Source organism: Salvia splendens, chromosome 17 (assembly GCF_004379255.2).
Source record: "Salvia splendens isolate huo1 chromosome 17, SspV2, whole genome shotgun sequence".
NCBI lineage: Eukaryota > Viridiplantae > Streptophyta > Magnoliopsida > Lamiales > Lamiaceae > Salvia > Salvia splendens.
The window spans coordinates 14248754-14276441 of NC_056048.1; the positions used below are offsets into that span (position 1 = coordinate 14248754).

General features: G+C 40.3%; 1 protein-coding gene across 1 annotated transcript; it reads left to right on the forward strand.

Moving 5' to 3' along the window:
- Positions 1-7007: 7007 nt before the first annotated feature.
- On the forward strand, positions 7008-8931 carry LOC121774340. Its single transcript, XM_042171232.1, has 3 exons — positions 7008-7682; positions 7752-8716; positions 8805-8931. The coding sequence occupies exons 1-3, from the start codon at positions 7008-7010 to the stop codon at positions 8929-8931; spliced, it is 1767 nt and encodes a 588-aa protein (XP_042027166.1).
- Positions 8932-27688: the final 18757 nt, after the last annotated feature.

Consider the following 27688-nt stretch of genomic DNA (forward strand, 5'->3'; position numbering starts at 1 on the left):
GATCAACCATTAAGGAAGAAGAGAACAAGATGTCTTAACTTGGTGTTGCAGAAAGAAAAATCATTGAGTATGAAGCAATATATGTAGTGAAACCGAGTTAAAAAGAATTTCACTTCTGCAAGAAAGAACTTGCCACATACACGGTTACCGAATAAAGAGGTGAGCTAATAGTTCCAAGAAGAATATTCCATCCTTTGAAGAAAACATGTCTGGAGGTGTGATCATACTGAAGGTCATAACTGCAAACGACCTTAGGAATGAAGTTCAATGACGGAAGTTCACAGGGTCAAAAATATTGTCCTTACGAAAGATGAGTCAAAGAAGACGACTAATCAAGATGTCCAAGGTACGAAGGCAAGTAAAAATTTTCTAGAACTGAAAGCGAGTCATGACTCGATATGGGAAAAATATAGTGGGCATTACTTGCAAATTGGGAGTCAACCAAGGTGTTTAAATAGACAAGGGCTCACGTTTATTCAAAACGTCCCGAAAAGAACTTAGAATCCAAGTAAGTACTGTTGAAAAAAAAATCGTTCATTCTAGCTACGAGGGTCGTACTCCCTCGCACATTTTCACGAGCCTGAACATGGTAACATCGTTCTATGGAATCGTGGATTCCAAGTTGAGATTCATCGTATTGTCGAAATTAATAACATTTTTTTTATAGTCGCATCTTCAAAGTCTTCTTGCCATGCCACGTAGTTTTCGAAAAGCATTGCCATTTTACACATGGTCTTAAGATGTCGTAAACTTCGTCGTATTTGTGTCGCATCGCCACTTTGGCATGGTATGCAAGACTGCATGGTTTTATTAGATCTTATGTATGATCTCGCCATTGTGAGGATATACCAAAGTTCGAAATATATATTTTCGTTGGTTTTATCACTCAGGAAAGTGATATTGCAGTTGTCAACTTACAGTTATAATTTCAAGCATAGCTTGAAGCCTCGTACTTCAACGTCTATCTGATCATTACCTAACTTAAGCTTCATCTGGCTCCTACGTTTGCAGCTAAGTTCAAAAGTTCCACATTCCACTTTAATAGTGGTTCTATACGATACCTCGTACTTCACCGGTCATGAATTTTCACCACATAAACGTCATGCATATATTGCACAATCAACACATTTATTCGTATAAATCATTTGGTGTTCCATAGCATAACAAACATCGTACATTAATATATGTGAATAGCAACACTTAGTCAATCAATCATCCATGGAATCGCATTTCATAAATCATGCAGTTCATGTTCATCTGTATCACAATAAAAACTCGCAACTACACGTGTATCATGCTTTGCATTTCACAGTTTCATAGTCATGAAATTGTAACCGCCTAGGCATAAAAGTTTTGTCGTTCATGGAAGCAACATATACTTTCTTCAAGTAAAAAAAAAATTTTGCAGTTTCGTGGACGTAATAGCAAATCTCAACATCAATGAATACAAGTTCACAATCATACTTCAATATTCAGCATATTCAAAGCCATCATGCCTCACTGTTAAACAAAAGCAATTGTATAATCTCATAGTGTCTCACGGTTCATATCTTCACAACATTTTCCAAAAGCCATAGTATTTACTTATTTTCCATAGGTGTTGTTTCATAGTATAATCGAGTAATCACACGCATACTTTACGTTTCACAATTCATGTGATTTCAATCATTTAGAATTTCATCTATCCAAACTCATACAAGTCCAATCACATATTCGCCGATTTTCCTCATCGGGGTGTGCATAACAATATTCATCATTTTTTTTTGGCATAGTAGTATTAAACAATTTTATATACATGTATTTTCATCATCCCACACTTCAAACAACATTTTCGAAGACGTCATATTATCTTCGATTTCCATCGAAATAATTTCATTCTCACAAGAGTAATATTCCCATCGAAATTTCCAACATTTCACAGGTTCGGATCAATATAAATTGAGATACTTGTTACCTCATTCTTCGTGGTTGGGCGGAGACGAGTCGTGGTGTTGAGCCTTCGACGATTATCATTTAGTCAAATTACACATGAATAGACTTTGACTTAACAAGACTCTTGGGTCCAGAGCGGAAAGAACTGAGGCTCTGATACCAAACTGTCACGACCGCCCTTCTAGGGTATAATAAATGCGGGCAATCGCGACTTAAACAGACTTAAATATAACAAGGAAAATAGGCTAGGGTTTCATCAATAAGGCTTGACCAACATATTAAACGTGCAATTAAGTATAAAACAAGATGAGGGCTCAGGTTTAAATAATGAGTTGGGATAGACATTAATATTCACGGAAAAGATTAAAAGTTTGACATTATCCAACAAGACTTTAAAATATCCAATAACGGAACAAATTCAAGTTCAAGCCCAATTGCTAATAAGTAAAAGAAATATCGCAGCGGAAAACGACCAAGAGAAAGAGTGAAGTCATGTGTGAAGACACGACGACACTCGGAGTTTCAAGACAATATTATCATTTCGTTTAATTTGCTCAACACCTCCAACCGCTCATCGCCGCTCAACCTGCACATAAGGAAAACATATGCAGGGCTGAGTACTTATAAAATACTCAGTGGACTTATGCCGAAAACATTTTTAATAAAGATATAGTTTATCATGTCATACGTAAGTAACCATCGGGGTTTAGCTTTAGAAAGGCCCGAGGCACTCAAATCATTTCCCATTGTAAAATTCGACTGATCAGTCATTTTCCCATAGACAATAGCCATATCTGCCAATACATGACAAGGAATGCGGCCGCAAACCAGGTCACTAGACCGGCCAGCCCGTACGCTAGCACACGATCTACCATAGGTGTACACTAATCCAAGTAGGGTTTGCCGCCCTACGAGGACCCGAATTCGATTTATATAACAGTGGCAACAACCACATCAGATAGGCACGTTAAAACAAATCACGGCATGATAAATACTTTAAACCACCCTTATAGCTCCACAATCATACGTAAAAGAGTTTAGTAAAAGAAAGCCCACACATAGTGTAGGGTAGAAAAGAATCCCACCTCGACCGTTTAGATACCAACTACTGCCTTTCCTTTGTTATCACGCTTCGCGCACGAGTTATCACCTTTAGATAATGTATATATCTTATCAGTCACAACCATTGACTTAATATTATGCATGTCCCTATCGTTTTCCCTTTTCCCATCTTTGAACAACACATCATGTCATCACATATATCAATCATTTATATCACTTATAACAACATAGTGTTTTTGTAAAGGTAGAAATCTGGCAGCACTGCGCAACCATTTTATAAAAATTATTAAAAATTCACCCGACTTCCGTTGGGGCTAACATTTTACCACAACGCAGTAGACTCATCAAATAACTCCCAGTTTAAAAATCATTTTAAAATAACGTTTTTAGGTCAGTCAAATAGAAAACGTAACTCACTGGTCGAGAAAACACTTTCTGCCAGAAATGCGCAGTCAACTTTAAAAATTCCCCATAAATTCATCTTTCGTCCAAATGAGTTGAACTTCGCACACAATACAGAAGAAATCATGAAGTTTACTCAGGAAAAAGAATCGATCAAATCGGAGTTCATTTGGTCGGTCAAATACATGTCGGAACATACTGTCTGAACTTACAGCTTTTCATGCTTTTAAAAATTCGAATTAGGGTTTATCCCTATTTATTCAAAATCAACTTTTTCATGGTTTTAACACACAAACATGCTCGAGAGAGTCCTTATACTCATGTTTTCGTAACATCATATATCATTCACCATAGATTCATTAAATCATCAAACAATTCATTCAAAACGCAAATCACACATCCAAACACAAATTCCCACCGATTAAATCCCTTAGATTTGAGATCCCTCCACTCACTAGATGCATGAGGGAACAAAAGAAGAGTTGAGATGGAGAGGAATGAAGAATAGGGTCCGATTTTTACCTCTCTTGGACGAAACAAACGGTAGGAACGAATAAAAGTCTTGATTCTTCAATAATCTCTTGGAAATTCGAAAGGATCTTGGGTAGAGTGGAAGAACAAATGTGGGAGATTGAAGAAGAGGGAGGGGGCGTGTGATTTGAAGCAAGTAGGCGTGTGAATTGTGTGCTAGGTTTAGGGATTTAGTTAGTCTTTATTTATAGGCTTAAGTAATAGAGTATCCCATAATTAATTGAAGATTTGGGAGAATAATCAAATTAAGATTGGAGAGATATGGGGGATGATTGGCGTGAATAATGAGGGAGAATAAGGGAGAATATTTCGAAAATCATGGCTATATAATTAGCCATTGATTTAATTTAGTATTTTCACGGAGCAGAATAAAATAATACGGAGCAAGAAAATCAATAAAAATCCTCCCACAATAAATGGAAACAGGCGTGTGAAATATTCCTTCCACAAGGAATAATTTCCAAAACTTAAATAAAATAAGATAAGGCAAGATTTGCTAGGATATTCCAATTAAAACATGGAAAGAAATAATTAAGGGATCAAAATAAATAATGAATAATTTCTTCTCCCACAAGCTAGGAGATTTCGAAATCTCCCTTAGGAATAATAGGGGCCGATTCTTTCATCAAGAAATAGGATAATTAGGCTTTGGATTTAATTGGGTAATTATCCCAAGCAAATAATTAAATCCAAGAAAATAATTCCTCTCCATAAATTCATAGTGGTCGAAAATTCCAATAAAATGGGTAAGGCAATTATTGATGATCCTATTAAAATCTCACTCCCCAAAATAAAAATATAATTTGCGGCTATATTTCATTCCGCATCGATTAATTAAGGCCACGTCATCAATTCGACAAGATTGACTATTCCACCTCTCAACTCCAAAACAAAATTAGGTCGCATAGAAATCAAGCAATTAATTCACTCGTCAAATAAATCCACATACTTCACGGCATTAAAACATTAAATGCAAAATTTTAGGGTTCGAAAAGTGGGGCGTTACAACGCATGTATCATAATGCACAACATGATTGTCGAAAATGAAGCTGCGGAACTGACTCAGTGGACCAATGAAGATGATACGCGTGCAAGTCCAAGTCACGGCGTGGCCACCGCGAATGTGAATATGGGGTACCTCATGGAGAGGTCGAGCGGATGCGTGCATTTGCCGACATGCGGCAAACAGATGCCCATGTTCGACTTCAGCACGATATTATCGTTGAGGTTTGGACGCGGAGGGGTTGACGTTGATGTTATTACTTCAGCACGATATTATCGAAGAGGTTTGGACACCAAAAACTTTCACCAAATTCCGGTTTTTCCCACGAACTATGAGATTGGTTTTTAAAACCACGAACTTTCACATCGTATGCCATTTCCCCCGACGGGTCAACGGCTAAACCCGGTTTGTCTATGTGTCAATTTAATCCTACTTGGATCCTATTTGGCAAAATACTAACTTAAACAAATAAATATTACAGAAGATAATTTAATTCAATTAAGTAAATAAATTAAACAAAAAAGACTTAAACAAAAAAGTTTTCATAGTCGTAAAGTTAGGGCTTTTGTTTCACTCATTCTTCTTCTTTATGTCTCGCATATTTGGGGATTTCCAGTCCGCCAAAACTTCGATTCTTCGATTCGCGAGGAAGGTGTGCACACAGGTAGTGGATTTCCGCGCTAAACGTGGATTATCGAAGAAGGTGGAAGTTGGTCGGGTTCTTTTACTGGTGTGGTCCCTATTGTCGGCAATGTCTCACAGGTGCGGTCCTTTTCGTCAATGACCCCACTTTCGTTTAAAGAATTAGAATTATTCAGTGTTTGTCGGATGTATCAGGCCCCATTTCGTTTAAAGAATTGAAATTATTCTATGTTTTTCGGGTTCTTTTACTGGTGCAGGGTTTTATACAGTGTTTCCTTTTTAAAACAAGACAAAAAAATCGTTTCTTTAGGGTTTTTTTGTGCATTGGGATTGCCTGGGGTTTTTTGTGCATTTAAGTCGTATAGAGTTTTAGCTTGTACGCTGTGAAAAATATATTTCAGATTTTGCATTTAATGTGGTGATTTTACCTCTTTGAAGGGATGATTTCACTATACAATTCCATCATGGTGGGAAAATGGTGAATGATGGAGGGATGCAGATATATATTGGTGGTGATGAAACATTTAAATCCCACTTTGATGCAGATAGATTTGGTTATTTTGACTTGATTGATGAGATTAAGCAGTTGGGTTATGCTGAATGGAGTAGGGTTGCATTTACAGTCCCAAAAAGTATGAAAAAGATAGACATAAAGGATGACAATAATGTTATGTTGATGTTGTCATACCTTGATTTAGGAATATGTGTACTCGATGTGTATGTTGTTGGTGGAGAGCTTGGTGAAGCACATGTTGCAGACAGTGTAGGAGGAGAGCATGCTGATGATGGAGTGAATGAAACACATTTTGAAGAAGTTGAGGGCAGTGTAGAAGGAGAGCATGCTGATGATGGAGTGGGTGAAACTGAGGTAGAATATGATGGGGGGGTGAGGATGATTCTGAAGATGGTGATGGGTTAGGTAAGGATGAGCCTGAGGGAGAGGATGATGGGCCTAGCTTGGAGAAGGGAGTGGAAGGTGAGGATGAACAATATGAAGACTAGGATGAGTTTGATGATGGGAGTTACATTCCATCAACTGACAGAGACAATGACACTGATTACTCCAGCTTAGATGGATTTATCTCAGAAGATGATGAGCATATCGAGGCCAGAGACAAATTTAAGAAATCAAATTTGAGGGTCATAACTGATGATCTGTTTAATGGTATTGTGCTTAATGTTGGAGTCAACAAAACTACAGAGGGTTGTGGTGATTCAGATTATGTGGAATCTGATGGTGATTTTATCTCTGATTCCACTGATGAGGAAGATGATCGTTCAAGGATTAAAGAAAGACATCGCAGGCGTGTGTATGATCCTAGGTGTGACCACAAGACATTGAAATTTACCCCGGGGATGAGATTTAAGGATGGATTCCAATAATGCCATTGAAAATGGTTGGGAACTACGCTTTAAACGGGCCAGCAAGACCCAAATGGAAGCTAAATGTAAGAAACCATGCAAGTGGAGGTGCTATGGGAGTTTCAGTAGCGCTGTTGGGGCCTTTCTACTGTCAAGGGTGGAGTTTGAACATACTTGTTCTAGGAACATGAGAAATAAAATAGTTTCAGCAAACTGGATTGCTAAGAGGTATTTGACTGTGTTTAGGCTTAAGCCTGACACAACTGTGAAGGAGCTCCGGGCAGACTTAGTGCAGAGGTTTGCACATGATGCATCAAAGTGGAAGTTGTACAATGCAAAGAAGAAGATAATTGAGTTATTGACAGGTTCGGTAGAGGAGCATTATGCAAAGCTTAGGAGTTATGTTCTTGAGTTGATGAAGGTAGATAAAGAAGGTAGGTTTGAGATTGATGTTGGCATGCGGTCTGTGTTCAAGGGTATTTACATTGGGTTTAGTGGGTTGAGGAAGGGTTTTATGATGGGCTGCAGAAGAGTAATAGGGCTAGATGGTGCATTTCTAAAGACTTACTTAGGAGGTGCCATCCTGACGGCTATTGGAAGTGATGGGAACAATCAAATGTTCCCAATTGCGTGGGCGGTTGTTCAGGCTGAGAATGAGACCAACTGGAAATGGTTCATAGGGATTCTTGCTGAAGAATTGGATTTGGGAGAAGGTGTTGGAATCACCATAATCAGTGACCAACAAAAGGTAATTATTCAACCAAATGCATTCATATTTACAAACTTAATCATTATTAATAAAGTTCAAAAATTTCAGGGCTTGGAGAATGTCGTTAAGGAATTTATTCCTCTTGCCGAACATAGAAATTGTGCAAGGCATGTGTATTCCAACTTGAAGAAGTCTCACAAGGACCCAACACTGAAGAGTCTTTTTTGGGGAGTGGTTAGGAGCACGTACGTTGAGGAATACCGGGCTGCATGCAATGAATTTGAGAAGGAACTTCCTGATGCCTTTGCCCTTCTGATGGCTAAAAACATCTCTAGATTCTGTAAGGCTTTCATTACTCCAGTTCAGAAATCTGATTCTATCTTGAACAATGTGTGTGAAAGCTTTAATGCTTACATTGTGGATGCAAGGGCTAAACATGTTATAAGCATGTCAGAGGACATTAGGTCTTCGTTGATGGAGAGATGTTATAGGAAAATGCATGAGGTGCGTGACAGCCATGATGTATTGTGTCCGAGGATAAGAAAAAAAGTGGAGGATTTGATGTATAAGAGTCGTTATTGTATCACAACACCTGCTTTAGGGGGTATGTTTGAGGTGTCTTTTGATGAACTTAGATTTGTGGTTACACCATCTTTGAGGTCTTGTGGGTGTAGGGTTTGGGATATTACTGGAATCCCTTGTATTCATGCTTGTTCTGTGATTACATTCTTGAACGAGAAGGTTGAATCATATGTCAGTGAGTACTATACTGTACAGAAGTACAAGTTGGCTCACAGCTTTGGCATTCCACCTTTGAATGGTGAGAATATGTGGCCTGCGGCTGAAGGATACAATGTCATGCCACCGCCGGCTAAGAAGATGCCCGGCAGACCCAAGAAATTGAGGAAAAGAGACCCATTTGAGAAGGATCCATCTAGGCCACACAAGCTTCGCAAGATTTGTGTCATGACTTGTCAAAGATGCCTTCAGCAAGGGCACAACACTAGATCTTGCAAAAATGATCCAATTGCAAAGCCAGCAAAGGAGAAGGTTGTTATCTTTACTTTGAAACTGTTATGTTTACTTTGAAACTATTGTTGGTCAGTCAGTAACTTTACTTTGAAACTGTTATGTTTACTTTGAAACTATTTTTCTCATAAGGGAAAACCAGGCCGCCCTCGCAAGTCTGCACCGCAAGTCGGCTCACAGCCAGGTCCAGCAGCACGCCCAGCAGCACCAGCAGGTCGCCCAACAGCAGCACGCCCAGCAGCAGCACGCCCAGGTCTAGCAGCACGCCCAGCACCTGCAGCACGCCCAGGTCCAGCAGCAGCAGCACGCCCAGCAGCAGCAGCACGCCCGAAGCCAGCACAAGCAGCAGGTCACCCAAAACGAGGAAGGCCAAAAGCAAGCGCACACTCAAGTGAAGCACAATCTGGCTTATCAACACAAGAAAGCAAGATTTAAGTAGTTGATCGGTTTACCTGACCCTTTTTGCCATCAAACTATATTTGTCATGATGGTTTTTTGCTATAACTCAGTATTGGATGTGTTTTGGCAACACTTTATTAGCATATTGTCCAACACTTTATCTGTCACTTTGTTTTGCTATAACGAACTTGTGTTGATGAGGAGGAAACTAGTGTCTTTGATTAGTACTCTTTGATATTACTCGTGTGTCTTTGAGGCATCAAAAGGCATCAAATTTAGCATCCAAAAGGCATCAAAAGTGTTCAAATTTAACATCCAAATTACTACAACAGCTACACATTACAACAAAAATGTTACTACATAATGAAGAAAATTACGACACACAAAGGAAGATCAACAGCTTCAACTTTAGCGTGGTGCTTCCTAAATCTTCAACCATCGATTTCAGCATTTCACACTCTTCAATCTTAGCATTACACTCTTCGAGCTTGTCATTGAACTCTGCAATCTTCGCATTTAGTTCCTCTTCCAGAGAAACCGCCTTCAAGTGTGCACATCTCCATCTTTCTGCGAACTCGGCCTTTTCTTTACTCGTCCTATTAAGGAGAATTTCCCGGCTCAGGGGAGAAGTCGGTTCAATCCACCGAAAGAATTTTCAGTCATCACTCTACAAAATGATACAAAAATCATTTTTCACTCCATGCTGCTTATAAACGGTTAAATGGACGAGTACAAAATACCTTCCAAGACGGACAACGATAAAATCGTCTTCCCGGATTATTATCAGTCCTCGACGTCCCAATCTCAGCCCGAACTCCATGGTTACAGATTACAAAGTCACCTTCAGGCCAAAAGTGGTTGAAGTTTGAGGTTTGTGAAGAACTCGACATTTCAAATTCAACCTGCACGCAAGAGAATCAATGAAGTTTGAAATTTGAGAACGATTTGTGCGGACGATTATGAAGATGGAACCCTAACACCCAAAATTGATTCGCCTACCTGAGGAACTAATGAATTCGAAATGAAGATGACCAAAATCTGACTGAATTCGCACGAAGACGTAATGAAGATGAACAAAATCTGACGACTTCGTTTAGGGTTTAGGAGATTTTGATGAATTTTGATCGATTTTCATAATTTAAGTGTTTTAATTCCTGATTGAGGGTAAAACGACGTCGTTTAAAGGGTCATATTTCCGACATCCATGTCATTTCTGCGGCTGTCCACGTTGGACAACTTCTGCACCGGAAATGTGTTATTCGGGTCGGGTTGGGAAATGGCATACGATGTGAAAGTTCGTGGTTTTAAAAACCAATCTTATAGTTCGTGGGAAAAACCGGAATTTGGTGAAAGTTTTTGGTTTTTAAAGCCAAAAACCCTTTTTTTTCAAATCATGTATGTTTTTTTTAATGAAGTTGATAATTTTTCCCGTTCGTATTCGTGTAGAAATTTTATTTCCATAAACGTAAATTGCTTTAGTTGTGAATTTGTAATTTTTTTTATTGCGGGAAGTCCAAGTGGGAAGGCCATGGGAAGGGCGGATTGTGAAGGGGATGTCCTAGTGACGTGGCAGTGGGATGAGAAGTCCTAGTGACGTGGCATGAGGTGTTTTTGGGATGTCCTAGTGGATGTCCGAATGGGACATCCGTGCATTGGAGATGCTCTTAGCAGTAGAAGATTAAAATTAGTGATATTTATTTTTTGTAAGAAATTGGGGTATTGACTGGATACCCGTATCCAGTTACTCGAAAGAAAATCCGGTTTGGGTATAAGATATGGAAAATTTGTATTTTTGGGTTGAGATACCCAAAATTTTCAGATGTGATATCCGTAGATATCTAAATTGACATTCATATTCTCGGCGGATGATCATGTTGGGGGTTATGTTGAAACATGCACAATGGAAGACTTGCATAACATTTACTGTTACCGTACACTGTGGGCTGAGACTATTTACATTATATAAATTGAGTATCATATTTGCTTTAGACATATCATTTTTGGATAACCTTCGCCCAGCGTTGTACTCAGATAGAATCAAGGTGCTTTTCACCTTAATTCTCATTGTCTCAAGAACGTCTCCATGTGCCTCATCAAGTAAATGCCGTCGTGTATTTAGTTATCATTGTTTCTCCAATGCATTTTCCCGACATTCATTGCACACCGTTTGACAGTGGCTCCTAGTTTTGGCTGTCTGCATGCCAAAGAGAAGCCATGTCTCTGTAAAATAATACTCCATAAAACACATTATCAAGTCATATATTCAAATGCTCAATTTGAATTTAATTAACGAATACAATTAGGATTTAGAACATACCAACTTGAATGGTGTTGTTCCATATTTGGCACTAAATGAGGTATGCGTGTCAGCAAGGGAGCTATCTATTACATGCATTTTCGCAGCATCGTTATCAATCGGTTTCACAAATTGGGAAGAAAATCTGCATAAAGAATGGTAGATATGTTTTTGACATATAAGACTTACGGTAATGTAATCATTTATTTACATCACCAACTGGATAATGTATGTACACAACATAAAGACGTATCTCGTTTGCAGTATTGCAATTATGAGCATATATTAGAGTATAAAATCTTTGTTATAATGTACGAAATAGGGGTTAATAACTAAACTTATAGCACAAACACTTTTCCTAATAGAGCTCATACGCTCTACAGTGGTAACAAACATGCAATACATTATTATTCATTACCATGTTATTACATGGCTTACCAATTTGTAGCTATCCCATTCGAACTCCGGTATGGCTGTGGTTTTTGTGAGAACCCTACTCTTGAATACTTCAAAGATTATTTGGTTCTAATGGATTGACAACACCCTCAATCTGTATTGCAGTATACGGAGGTTCAAATGTTAAACTTCGTAAGAAATAAAGGTTAGTTTGTGAAGAAACTAACACACAGCCTGGCAGCTGTTGTTGGAGCCTTTTTTTTATTCCATCATGTTCAAATAGGAACACCATGCGTCTACTACTCCGGCTGCCACTACCTCAACATCTTTGTAAACAATAGCACTCCTACATAAATTTATTGCACATCACAACACGATCGATGCATACATTATATAGGACATGTCATGACATTATTAGTTGCTACTTACGAATTGATGTTCTTTCTATCCAGGATCCAATAGTACATCTCCTTTTCCACCTGATTTTGTTTTGTTGTTATTTTCACAGCCCTATCAATGTAAGGAGAGAGTAGGCTTTGCGCGGTCTTTTTTTTCCTCTTCGTTCTTAGCGTTGCTTTTCTTGCCTAATTTATCCGAACACAAATGGCCGCAATCAACGGTGATGGGGTTTTTTCTATTTTTGTTCTAAACCACAACTATCATTCCTCGTTTGTACTGGACTTTTTTTTGTTCCGGATTTGGGAGAGACGCATGACCCTCATGCGTCTCCTTTTAATGAGACGCATGACGATTATGCGTCTTTCATAAAGACGCTTGAGGGTCATGCGTCTCTCTTTTTTTCCGTTATTTTTTAACGACGCATGAGGGTCATGCGTCTTAGGGAAAAAAGCATCTCCCTCATGCGTCTTCTTTTTTTTTTTAAATTTCACCAACGACGCATGAGCGTCATGCGTCTCTAACTTGCTTAAATCAATACCCAATGCAGAATAGGCAGAATACGCGAGAGAAAGAGAGGAAGACAAAACTTGCGATTTCCTTGGCAATTTCTTGGCGATTCCCTTCATATTTAGGTAAGTTTCCTTCAATCTTTCAACATTGCTCCCGTATTTGTTGTTTATTTGCATATTATTAGGGTTTGTGATAAATTCATTGTATACTTACTATATTAGGGTTTATTGAAAAAAATTGTCTTTAATTGTTGTTGGTTTGTATATATATTTTTGCAGAAATCATGCAAGTATTCGTGAGTTTATATTGGGGTGGTAGAATATATCAACTTCCTCAAGTGGGCATTTGTTATGATCCTCCTCGTGCGAGAGCTTCCATCGTAATTGATTCATGTGTTTCATTATCTGAATTAGTTGCAATGATATGTGCTAAGATAAGAATAGATTCAAACCAACACTTCATCGAAATATCTTGGAGGCATTGTTTCTTGGGTACCGGTACGAGTTATGTATGTACTGCGGTTGACAGTGATCAAAGTGTGTTTTTTATGTTCAATGCGGCTCTAAATTCTACTCGCCATATTGAATTATTTGTTGAGTATTCGTCTGTTGGAAATGCCTTCATCCCACCAATTGTTGATCATGGTGTTGGATCATCTACGAGGTTTGAACCTTTGAGCATGGATTGCGGTATGAATGAGCAAACAGATGTTGTAGATGTTGCTGATGTTGGATTGAATACTCAAGAGACTGTACAAGAGCATGCTGATGTTCATGTTGTACGAGGAGACCTTGATGATCCAGAATTATCGTCATCATCGTCTGATGATTTTTTAAGTGATGATTCCGGTGCTGACTCTAGTGATGAGGAGGTAGTGTATAAACCCGTCGTGCAAGGTGAACAACCACTTCCAGAATACGTGCACACTGGGTTGAACTATTTTCGCAAACTGCCGAGTGGTCCTTCTGAGGCACCTAAAGTTGGTAATGAACTATTTTCGCAAACTGCCCGCCCAACTCTTTTCTCTTATCCATGGAAGCCTCGCACAGATAATGATAAAGGTAGGCCAATGCCGCACTTCCCCAACTAATAGTCTTCACCTCTTCCGGATCCCCAAGCCCATTCAACCACATAAATGGCACCTTACACCCCGTGGTGTCGGGTAGAATGAGACATCCTAATAAAATTAGGGCGTGGATACGTGCCCTTTGGATGTATACGTACGTAGGTAGGTCATCACCCAGAGGCATCCTTGTCTGGTTGATCAGCGCGGTCATCAGCAAACCACCTTGCTTTGTCTCTGTGGAAGTATCTGGTATCCATCCCAACAGATCGCGGCACTTGCTGGTCCAATCAGGAAAGTTGTCATGATAGTCACGCCCTGTGAAGACGCGACCCTCCGCCCTCAAGCCCCAAATGGCTTGCACATCTTCCAAGGTGATCGTCGCCTCACCGATCGGTAGATGGAAAGTGTGCGTCTCCGGCCTCCAACGCTCAATCAACGCCGTGATCAGCTCATTGTCCACCTTCATGGGCTTCCCACAATCGATCACGCCTTTGAAACCAAAGACGTCAAGCCAATATCTAACATTCTCGTGAATTTCGACGTCCCAAGTCTTACTTTCAGTCCTTCGGACTTTACATACTTGGGTTGTTCCCTCTTTCATGAGTTTATTTGAAATGTGATTTTTTTGCATATTTAAGATGGACGAGTCTTCGGGTCCATACAATAAATGTCCGCTAGAACTTGAAGTCTCCATCTAATCTAAGTACATATTCACAAAACAACAATTACAAACTCACAATGGCATGTACAAATAACATAATATAACAAGAGAACAACAAGTGATAGAAGGTTGCAAGTGCAATGTGTTAGGTTATAGAACAGTTTTTAGAAGGCCTGATAATTCACTTGTACACACCTAATCTTATTTTTTTGTTCCGGTTAGTCTTCACTTATTTTAACCAAATTACAACCAAAATCACAATACCAATCATCTCAAACATACCAATAATATACAATACAATGAATTTACCCACTAAAATCCATTACAATTAACTAAACAACAAAAAAATCGACCAAAATGGAGCTATTTGTTATAAACCCTAATTTACAAACATTAGGGGAAATCTAAACAAACTATGCAAATTAACAACAATTAAGGAAGAGGAAGGTTGAAGGATTGAACGAAACTTACCGGAACACGAGTGGAAATCGTCTTCTTCGCCGAATCACAAAGGAAAAATCGCCAAGTTCGTCATCTCTCTTTCTGTTTGCGTGAATGAGGAGGCTACTGCCTTCGCTGCTGCTTTAATTCGAAATTGGAGATGCATGAGCCTCATGCGTCTCTTCCTAAGACGCATGACGCTCATGCGTCGTCCGTGAAATTTAAAAAATATAAAAGACACATGAGGGAGATGCGTCTCTCCCTAAGACGCATGACCCTCATGCGTCGTTAAAATAAAATGGAAAAAAAAGAGAGACGCACGACCCTCATGCCTCTTTATGAAAGACGCATAATCGTCATGCGTCTCATTAAAAGGAGACGCATGAGGGTCATGCGTCTCTCCCAAATCCGGAACAAAAAAAAGGTTCAGTACAAATGAGGAATGATAACTCTATTCTAGAACAGAAATAGAAAAAACCCACGGTGATGTAATAACAACAATAAAGGGTGATTCATAATTACATTTGTACACAATATTGGCTGACCTCACATTCTGCTGGCCTGTTTATGGCTTTTGAGACTGCTTTTACCTTGTCTTTTTTTGGCAATCGTCTTTATTTTTAAAAGAAAATAAAGCTTATGTATATTAAATCATACATAATATAATTGACAAACTACTCTACTATAATGTAACCAAGGGAACCACATTTACCGGAACATTGTTCGGTTGTTGGACGCATTTTCCTTTGTCAACCGTGGTTGTTTTGGGGATCTTTTATTAACCGATGACTACTTTACATTTATGCATGCAAATAGTGTACAATGCAGGTGACATTAATGTAAAATGTGTTGTATAGTAATGTAAGTTAACACAACTGTAATATATGCAATCGACTTTACCGGATCACTTTCTCGATACCTTTTCCCCTGTCTGCACTGGCACTAATCTACATTTTTAACATCAAATCCGATGTTTTTAATTTCATGGTATAGAAAATAAAATGAACAGTTACCTTCACTTAATAATAATAATAATGTAATCGGACCTGAACATTGCTAGTTTTGTTGCCGCATTTCCCTTTGGCAGCATTATTGCTCTGTTCTGTCCGTTCAGCCTCACATCTGTCCCCTTTGTCAGAAGCCTTACTCGTGTTTGTATTCTCATGTTCCGGTTGGTCGTTGACGGTTTCATTGTTGTCAGCATCTTTAAGAGTGGCGTCATGCTGCTCTGGTGTGGCACCCTTTGGTGATGATGGACCTTCTTCTGGGCTAATGTTCGGCCGAACAGCTCTCTGTGCCCTGTTACTCCCAACGCCGCTGTCGTTACGAAAATGGTCCTCAAAATGCACAGTTGGCTTCTCATCTATCATTTTTACCACATCGTATGCTTGCATCATTTTTTCGAAATCAGCGATTCATTGCGGACTATACTCCTCTTCGTGCTCTTTCGCATGTGTTAATGTGGCTTCAATCCTAACATCTTTACTAACGCTTTGTTCAACCACCCCTAGCAATTTCTTCCCTATTTGAGCACCCAATCTGAAACATTCTTTTTCCATTAGGCCATCCGCAATGGGGCGGACGATGGCACGCCCGATGGCGCGCATCGTCCGCCCCATTGCGGGTGCGTGACATAGGCCGCGGAAGATCGTCGCGCCCTATACTAAGGGCGCGGAGTATAGCGCGGACGATGTCCATCGTCCGCCCCATTGCGGCCTACGCGGACGATAGGCCATCGGCCGCGCCATCGTCCGCCCCACTGTGGGCTACGCGGACGATGGTCGCGGACGATGGCACGCGTTTTTTATTTTCTATTTAAATCTCACGGACGATGTGTACATACGAACATATCGACTATCTCTTTACATATTCTCTCTCAACATTCAACCAAAATGAATCTCGACGACGACATCAATAGTTCTAGTTCGTCTGAGTCCGGTAGTTCGACGTCAGAAGCATTAGATGCAGCCGTTGAAGAGGCCATGGCGGCATGCTATGCGGCAATGCAGCGCGAGGAGGAGGCGGCGGCAGCGGCGGCTGAGCAAGTCCATAGGCCTATTCGACATAGGACGTATGTCCGACGCGACCACCCAGAAGCTCACAGACGTCTGGTTGAAGACTATTTTGCCGATCAACCACGATGGGGCCTGACTGTTTTCCGCCGCCGGTTTAGAATGTCGCGGTACCTTTTTCTCAGCATTGTTCGGACATTGTCTTCACGTGATGAATACTTCACGTTTCGGGAGGACGGCATCGGCAAACCCGGTCTTACACCATTGCAAAAGTACACGACTGCTATTCGTCAGTTGGCATACGGCACCACGGCGGACCTTTTTGACGAGTACCTCCATTGCGGGGATTCTACAGGCAGCGAGTGTATGAAGCGCTTTAGTATTTTAATTTATTAAGTTTTTTTAAATTCGTATGGATTTTGTAAATATTAAAAAAAATGATGATGTGGCGCGCCATAGGGCGCGCCTTAGGGCGCCCTACTGCAGGTGGGGAGGTATGAGGATAAAACTGATCACGTGGCGCGCCATAGGGCACGCCTTAGGGCGCCCCACTGCCGATGCCCTTACATCGGCTGGTAATTGCTGCAGTCGATGAATCCAATCCTGTATAAAATCTGCCATGCGAGCACCTGAAGCCAGCTTCAGCCACTCCTCTCCTAACCTACTTGAATCTTTTCGGTTACCCTCACCACGTTGCCGCTTTGCATCCTTTTGTTGTTTGCGACATTCCTCACCTCGGAGATACTCCTCTTTATTCAAAAGATCCTCCAAACTGCCAATCCCAAACTTTTTCGTCTTCATCTCTAGTTTTTGTCTGTCTCGAAGCTTGTGCGTGGTCCACCCTTTAATCGTAGGCCATGGCTAGATGACGGTCCTTCGACAATGCACAACCATGTCTACATACAAAGCCTAACAAAGATTATGTTAGGTTGTTTGTTACATTATTGCAAACTGACATGTACATTACATAGAATTTGTAAAAGATTGCTTACCACGAGGAATCCAAGTGGACCAGTGAACGACGCACTAGCACCGGGTTTCCCTTCTCATGCTTATAATCAAGAACATCAATTAGGTAGCCACACCAATTGTAATTCTTTGTCTCGTCCGCGTCATCAACGTATCGTAATATATTTGGCTTGACCATTCCGTCACCGGGCGTCTCTATCACCGCATTTTCCATCATGAAAAGAAAGAGCTTCTTGAATACATCCCCGTCGGCCTCGTCGTTCAGCATCTCAGCCGCATTCTCCTTTGATGTACACTTAAATTTACCCTTATTTAGCCTCCTCGCTATTTCTTCCTGGAATGTGAAGTCTGTCTGTCTGTTTCGTTCTTCCAGCGGCGGATCCAGGTGGGGTCGCGTGGGGTCGGCCGACCCCACCGGCGGTCCACCGAATACTGCCGGAAAATATCATCTTCGACCTTTGACCTGGTGCAGTTTCGTCTCCGACCCCACGACAGCTTCAACCAGGGGCGGACACACGTTTAAGGAGGGGCAGAAATTGTATGTAACAAGGGGCTGAACAATCTATAAATAAAAAAGTGCAGAGCATGAAATATATTAATGGCCGCCAAGACAGGGAGGAAGAAGATGATTTTCCTAAAAAAGTGCTCCACTAAGTACTAAAACAATTACTATTATTATATTCTAACTTTCCTTGTAAAATGTGTCCAAATAATAAAATGTCAGTTTATTGCTATTGATTACATCGCAATGACTTTTTAAAATTGTACGACTTGTTTGAAATTTATGGATTTCTTTAAAACTTTTACTTTATTTAGCAAAATATTAACTTAATTTCTTAGTTTCCCATTAATAATATCAACAAATTCTAAATTTTCTTCTCCAATGTAACTTTTCCTTTTTCTTTGCAAATAATTCAAGCAAACTCAAAATTTGTTTTTATAGTGACTTTAAACCATAAGTTATTTTTTCTCTTTTTTTTCTTTTAAATTTAATTATGCAAAAACTTTTTTCAGTATATTTATTATTTATTACCAAAATTTCTCTACCCCTTATGAAAAATTGTCTAATTTTTTATTTTGGTATATCAGCAAAATTAGTGACGTTTATATTAATTGAAACATTTTTACCAATTTTTCTCTTATTCGATTGTACTTTACTTATTCGAGTGAAAAGAATAAAGTATTTGAAAAATAAAGTAAGAGAGGAGATTTTTTGCTTTAAAGGGAATGACTCAGTTATGGTGGGACATCCCAAAAAATAAAAGTAACTCATTTATAACAGAGGGAGTATTTATTATTATTATTATTATTATTATTATTATTATTATTATTATTATTATTATTATTATTATTATTATTATTATTATTATTATTATTATTATTATTATTATTATTATTATATTCGACCCCACGGATTCCATGTTCTGGATCCGCCCATGCGTTCTTCGGTCCATCAGGCCATCGCCTTTTGGAAAGCCGAACGTAAGATGCACATCATCCTCTGTGAAACGAACAAATTCCTCTTCTGAAAACTGGATCCTGCACCGCTCCATGTTGAATACAGAAAGTATCCAAAGAGCCATTTATCCAAGTATCTCTAGTATTTGTAGTCTAAAATACCTCCAAACCCGAGCTCATGGACAAGTTCAACCTATCGGGATTTAGCTTTGGAATCATGTCCACGTATTCCTTTGATGTTCTCCAGAAATACAGTATATCTTCCCTCTTTTTTGGCCCAACCACATCCTCTGCATCATCTTCCTCCACCATCGCCCTCTTGGACCATGTATATAAGTACATAAAACAGGGACGATTACAAATCAATTACAGAATACTTTATTTCACACATGTATTAAAATATAATTCTGCTGAAAGCGCATAATGTTGCATCACCAACTGAATAATAGATATACACAACAACAAGAAGACGCATCTCGTTTACATTATTGCCATTATTAGCATACATTAGTTATAAAACTGTTGTAATGTATTGATAGGGCTTAATAATGTAACGTATAGCACAAACACTTTGCATACCAGAGCTTATACGCATGACTACAATGTCACAAGCATGCAATGCATTATTCTCGGTTGCCTATTGGATTCAGGCATTGGCTTAATAATGAAACAAAGGGCATGCAAAAAATGTCAACACACAACTTAATTCAGGGTGCGTTTATTGATACATCAACAAACATTGTTTTATTTTACATTTGATTACATTGTTTCATCAATAATGTAAAAAAAGAGCCAAAGCTTACCATCTATGGGTTTCGAAATGGTCTTGAAGGGTCGCCTTCTTTTGACCACGTTCTTCCCTTTTTCCATCGGATAGTACTGAATGACCACAACATTACAACCAAGATTAGTAAAATTCAAAATAACCCAAATCAAACAAACAAACAAGCAACCTATCCGCAGTTATACTGAATAATATAATCAATGTTCAAAGCCGAAACGTGTGCTGATACACACAGTAAATAGAAGCTTTAATAATAGAATTCATACTTGGGCAGAAGTAGATCGAATAACAATTTATTTAATCATAAAAAAGGATGTATCTGAGTGATCGAGTTTAAAGTATCTCGGTGCACAACGCATTATTCAAAAAGATAAATAGTCTTAGCGGAAGTAATCAAGAGTAAAAGAATGACGCCATGTATGAAGATACAGCCCATTCTATACAGATAACACGTAGACTTCAGAGGCTCCACTCAACACCCACCACGACTCGTTATTGCTCAACCTGCACATAGGAAAAACACATGCAGGGTTGAGTACTTAAAAAGATACTAGGTGGACAGTTGTCGAAAATATTTGCATAAAAATAATTGTCAAGCCAATTTCGACTGATCTTGGGGTTTAGTTTTCAAAAATAACCCAAGTACACAATATTTCCAATTTCATCAAAGTCGTCTGATCAGACATTTTTCCATCACCCATACTCTATCTGAAAGTATCCTCATGTACCCGGAATGTGTCCACATTCAACGACGGTCACTGGACTGGCCAAATACGATACAAATGGCTCACGGTCCCCACATGGTGATCACTAGTCTAAGCGGGGTTTACGGCCACACTTAAACCCGAATTTGATTAAACCTCTGGCAAAGCCAAGCATCTGACACAAAGCGTCGTCATAACAATCATTCATTTCACGTAAAAGTATTTATCATCATTGGGAACAAAGCCCAAAATATTTCATGAACGGTACTTAAAATAAAGTCCACCTCGTTCGCTTAAAACGGTATCACACTTGAGTAATTCCTCATTCTGAATTTAAGGTCTCACGGAACAGTTCCCTTTAAATAACAAGGTAGTAACATAACAATTAGCGCGAGAAAACTACTAATTGGAAGGCATGCACCCTAATTAACGCTTTTTTATCTTGTTTGTCGGTTTTTGCATATTTTCGATTATTCGGCGGCTGCCAAGGATTTCAATTTAAAAGAGGCCCAAGACTCCAAATAATGAAAAGAGCCCAACAAGTGACCCAAAAATACTCCCTCTTCACTATCTCCACATTCATCAGCCCCCAAATTCGATGAACCCTACATCTCGCCACCTCCCCTCCGTCTCACTCCACACCGCCCGACAGTCAACTCCCTTCCACCGCTGGGGGTACTCCGACGACCGAGAGGTGTCATCCGATTCTCGCTGTTCACCGCCTCAATTTACTTTCCCCAAATCATAGATCCCCAAATGAAGGAGTCAATTCCCGTCGGCACCCTTCCGCCTTCCTCATGACCCCTGACCACGACCGCCCATCGTAATACCGCTACTGCAGTCGGTCAACAGTATTACAATTGAGAACCTACAGAGGAAGAGGAAGAGGAAGAAGACATGTTTGGGATTATTTTCTGTGTGTATTCCATCAATGGAGCAATCCTCTTAATATAGAGGATTGCCCTAAGTACATATGGTAAGAATCCCCTAATTACATATGCTATCAATTACATATTAATTATATATTAATTACATATTCTTTCCTTAGTTACATGATTTGATTTCCACATAATCCTCTCAAGCTAAGTTACGGCATCTCTGTTACTTAGCTTGCCTATTACTTCTTTAAACACTTTCGGGTGGACAGCTTTGGTTAGGATATCTGCCAGTTGATCTTCTGAGCGGACAAAGGACAACTCAATAATTCCCTTATCTATCTTCTCTTTAATGAAGTTTCGATCGATCTCCACATGCTTAGTTCGGTCATGTTGGACTGGATTTTCGGCTATGTTGATTGCTGCCTTGTTGTCACAGAACAGTTGACTCTTCTGAGTAGGCGGAAAGCTTATTTCTGTCAGGAGCCTCTGTATCCACATAATCTCAGTTATTCCACTTTTTGCCCCTCGAAATTCGGCCTTAGCACTAGAGAGTGCGACTACATTCTGCTTTTTACTCCTCCAAGTGACGAGGTTGTCTCCTATGAACATGAAGTATCCGGCTGTTGATTTTCGATCAATTGGATTGCTCGCCCAGTCAGCATCGGTGTAGCCTGAGACTTCCAATTCCCCTTCTCTTTTAAGCAAGACTCCGTAGCCAACTGTCCCCTTAAGATATCTCACTATCCTTATCACAGCATTCATGTGCTCTTCTTGCGTCTTGTGCATGAATTGACTTACCACTCCGACTGCATATGCGATATCTGGCCGTGTGTGGGCTAGATAGGTCAACTTTCCAACCAAGCGTTGGTAGCGTTCTCTGTCTGCTGATTTTGCTCCTTCCTCTATCTTCAAACCATGGTTCTGTACCATTAGCGTCTCTGCTGGCTTGCATTCCAATAGCCCTGTTTCTGTTAGCAGATCGAGGACGTACTTCTTCTGTCGCAGGAATATCCCCTTTTTGATCGTAGAACCTCAATTCCCAGAAAGTACTTTAAATCTTCTAGATCCTTCATTTCAAATTCTTGGGAAAGATTTTCTCGTAGCTTCTTGATTTCAGTTGTGTCATTTCCTGTGATTATCATATCATCCACATAGATTAGGAGACAAGTTATGTTTTCACCTTTTTTCTTGAGGAAAAGAGTATGATCTGAGTTGCTTTGCTAATATTCATACTTCTGCACTGCCTGGCTGAACCTTCCAAACCATACTCTGGGTGACTGTTTCAGACCGTACAATGTCTTCTTTAAGCGGCATACTTTTCTTGGGCCGAATTCATCAGAATAGCCAGGTGGGACCTCCATGTATACTTCTTCCTCCTTTTTCAGTTCTCCATGCAATAATGCATTAGTAACGTCGAGCTGATGTAGATGCCAGTTCTGATTTGCTGCAACAGACAATAAAATTCTTACTGTGCTCATTTTAGCCACTGGCGAGAAAGTCTCGGCGTAGTCAATCCCATACGTCTGAGTGTAGCCTTTTGCCACCAGTCTTGCCTTGTATCTCTCAATGGAACCATCAGCTCGTTTTATGGCGAAGATCCATCTGCATCCAACTGGTCGTTTCCCATCTGGTAGTACACATTTCTCCCATGTATTGTTCTTGAGAAGAGCATCCATCTCTTTCTTCATGGCTTCTCTCCAGTGTTTGTGCTTCATTGCTTCCTCCACTGAGTTTGGTATTTCATCCTCATATAGGGCAGCGCCAAATGCTCGTGCCATTTCAGTCATCTGGGCAGTCATGGAGTAGGCAATGGGATATCGAGCTTTTCTTCCCTTCCAATCCGGGGAGTATCTTTTTGGGGGCACCCCTATATTGCTCGGCAGTAGAAGAGCATGTTGTTCTGATGTGTCTGGATCATCTTGGATGGTCTCCTCTCTATGCTCAAGATCAGTCTCAATAACAGTTGACTCACTTGGGTCAGAGTTTCTTACCTCAGGATTATCAGTAGAGGTGATTGCGAGCTCGTCACTAGGTTCAGTGGCCTCTGACGGTGTGTTTGAGGCCTGCTCTATGTTAAAGCTAACCTTCTCTGTTGGACCCACATCGAGACCGGGACTTGGTGTAGGACTGCTTGGAAACAAACTTAGCGGGTCACTCATGGTTTCTGTTAGTTGATTTCTCTCCCCCTGACCGCTAAGTTGGTGATAGAAATACTCATTCTCTACGAAATCACAGTTCATTGTGACAAACATGCGTTTGGTTTTGGGGTCGTAGCACCGGTACCCTTTTTGTTGTTGGGCATATCCTAGGAAGACACCTTTCACAGCGCACATGGAGAACTTGGATCTCTCATATTTGGGTATGTGAATAAAGGTAGAACATCCGAAGATTTTTGGTTCAAGAGTGAGGGGGAGAGGTATCTGTGTCTGGTTCGATAGGACTTGGATAGGAGATTTCTTGTCGAGACCTTGAGTGGGTAGACGGTTTAGGGTGTAGACAGATGTGGCTATGGCTTCGGGCCAAAAGGATTTTGGGACTTTAGATTCTATAAGGTGGGCTCTGGTCATTTCGAGGAGCTTCCTATTCTTCTTCTGCTACCCCCATTTTGTTCTGGTGTGTGAGGGCAAGTGGTCTGGTATACAAGGCCTTGTTTGGCAAAAAATTGTTGCATTTGGGCATTGACATATTCCCCCCCATTATCAATTCTTAGGATTTGGATATTTTTCTTATATTGGGTTTGAACGAAAGTGTAGAATAAGACAAATTTATCAAAGACTTCTGACTTAGATTTCAAGAAATAGATCCATGTCATGCGTGAACAGTCATCAATAAAAAGTATAAAATATCTAAACCTTTGACCGCCTGTAACAGGTGCTGGTCCCCACATATCAGAATGAATAAGGGAAAAAACTTGATCTACACGGGTATTATTAGACTTAAAAGAATGTCGATGACTCTTAGCCAAAAAAACATGTATCACAATCCATACGAGTAATTTTATCAAAACTATGGAACAAAAATTTAAGATAACCTAGTGATGGGTGTCCTAATCGACGATGCCATAGCCAAGCCTGTCTGTCTGTGGATCCGTGAGTCAGCATCGCGATACTATGTTGAGCTACCTCATCCACATAGTAGAGACCACGTCGCTTAGTGCCACGCCCAACAATCGTCCCCGTCTGAATATTCTGTAACATGCAAAAAGATGGTTGCATTAGTAAGGTGCAATTCAGTTCCTTCGTAACGTGACTGACTGCTAATAGTTTATGGGACAAGGTTGGTACATATAGGCAGTTCGAGATTTTTAGAGCGGGTGAAATATGAATGGTTCCCATTCCCTGGACAGTAAGTAATTCCCCATTGGCAGTTTGGACGTATTTTTTGTGAGGTTTGGACATCCCAGTAAAATCAGACTCATCGAAAGACATAGTATCGGTAGCCCCACAATCAAAAATCTAATCCTTATCCTTATATGAGGATTCAGACATACTACAGGCTGTGGATATATTCTCAAGGACTTGAAATCGATTTTTGCAACTAGTTCCAGGCTTAAATTTTAATTTTCTAGAGTCTAGGGGCCTTTTTCCAACAATATGAGAATAGATGGGGTCGATTTCTAATTTAGGGTTATCTGGGGACTGCATAAATAGAGAGGGGTATTTTATGATATTTTTCGGATTTGGGAGGACTCAATTGCAATAAAGGGAAAGGTGCGGGGTTTAATTTAGAATTAAACCCCTCTATACCTGTGCTAACCCTAGCCGATGCAATCTCCTCCGCCGCTGCATTCCCATTCCCATCTGCGTCGTTCCGTCCGGCGGTGGAGACGCTGGTGCTACCCGCTGCATTTGCGGCGTCGGTAGCCCGGTTGCTCTCCCATATTGCCGGAGTTCCTCTGTTCCCTCTGTTCGGGCAATTTCGGGCAGCCCATCGCTTCTTCATTTCATCCCACCAATCAGGATATCCGACGATGAGGAAACACTGGTCCTTCGTGTGTTTCTTTCCCCCACAGTTCGTACATACCAATCGGCTCTTGTCCTCCATGAATCGCTGGTCATCTCCTCGGTGTGGAGTCTGCCCGCTCCGTCCACCGCTGCTGCCGCGACTCGCTAGTCCTGCCCCAATCAAGTCGTCCGTTGAGTTTCTGGTCTCTGCGGTTGGTTTGAGCACGCTTTTGTTTGTGGCCTCGCGTCGGACGATGGCGTAGGCATTCTTCACCGAGTGCAGGGGGTCCATTTTTAGGATCTCCCTCCGGGTTGCTTCGTGGTTGCTGTTAAGCGCCATCAAAAATTGGTAAAGTCTTGTTTCGTGGACATCTTTGTTGTGCTCGGCAATGTCTTCCGGGAACTTCATCTTGTTCGGCTTTTTTCTGTCGATAGACATCCAAATATTTTGGAAACGCTGCCATAGTTGTTCTAAACTCATATCTCCTTGTTTCAGGATACTTGCTTTGACATGTAAATCATAGACTTGCAGGGAATCTCTGCCGCTGCCATAGGTCACGGCCAATCCTTCCCACAGCCCCTTTGCCGTTGGGTATTGGGAGACCTCGTTGACGAGGTCGGGCTCCATATTGTTGATAATCCATCCGAAGACACAGTGATCCAATTTCTGCCACGCCGCGTGGTTTGGATCTGTGGTCGGTGGGGAGTCCGATTCTTTGGATATGTGGGAGGTTAATCCCTTCCCCCCAATCGCCCTCTTCATGAGGTTTGCCCACAACGGGTAGTTATCACCCGATAGCTTGGTCGTGATAACAATTTCGCCGAGGTTGTCTGGGTTCACATCTGTCCGGAAGAGGGTGTTGAGGAGTTTTGGAAACCTTGATGCAGAAAGCTTGCCGATTTCCTGGCAAATTCATCATCGAAATTTACCAGAGAATTGTTTCCGTCAGGTTTTGTTGGATCTGACATGGTTTTTGTGTTTGTTGCAGGATCTGCCCTTAGTCGGAGGGTTCGGGATTGGTATGGGCAATGATGATTATAAATTCTGAGCCCATTTCACTCAACCGGCTCTGGTACCATATTACAATTGAGAACCTAGAGAGGAAGAGGAAGAAGACATGTTTGGGATTATTTTCTGTGTATTCCATCAATGGAGCAATCCTCTTAATATAGATGATTGCCCTAAGTACATATGGTAAGAATCCCCTAATTACATATGCTATCAATTACATATTAATTACATAATTCTTTCCTTAGTTACATGATTTGATTTCCACATAATTTGATTTCCATATTCTAATAAACAGCGCCCGACATCGACCATGATATTAATTGATGGTTGAGGACTTGGAATTAGGAGGGGGTATACCTTGTCGAAGGCAAAATTGGTGGTACAAGAGGTTGGAGAGTTTCTCTTAATTGAATTCTGCCCTCACGTTGGTGTTAATTTCATTAGCAAAATTAAAATCTGAGAATTGGAGAGTGACGGTGTGAAAACATTACCTTGGTTGTGATTGAAAAACAGCCGGCTTGCCTTTTGAGCTGCTCGAAATTGGGGTTTTATTTATATTAAGTTAATGTTTGGGCCTACTAAGGGATTGATGGAGGTTTGAATGTGGCATCACCCAATTAACTTTTTACTAATTAAATTAAACCTATAATTTAATACAAGCTTATATTGGAATACTATTAGCAGTTACTATAGAAATAATATTGCACTGCCCATCCAAATCCTAAATTACAAGTAATCCGGGTTTCTATTTTATTTAAATGTTTATTTCCTGCGCTTAAGATACAAGTGTCCATTAATTAATTGAAGTCTGTTATGTACTTAATTAATTAACATCATATTAATTTCAAGAGTGGAATTAGCAAGAAACATTTATTTATTATTCATGGACTAATTAAATTCCAACTGGCCAGTTTTCCGAATAATAAAACTCTGTTCAAACTCCTTTTAAGGACATTATCAAACGAGACTCACTTCGCGCACGATTCAACATAATAGCAATCCTAGCACTGCTAGACATTAATCACCACTACCCAAGATATTGGGTTGCGAAAAACCCGCACCATTTGATAAGTCAAAGTAGTGCATA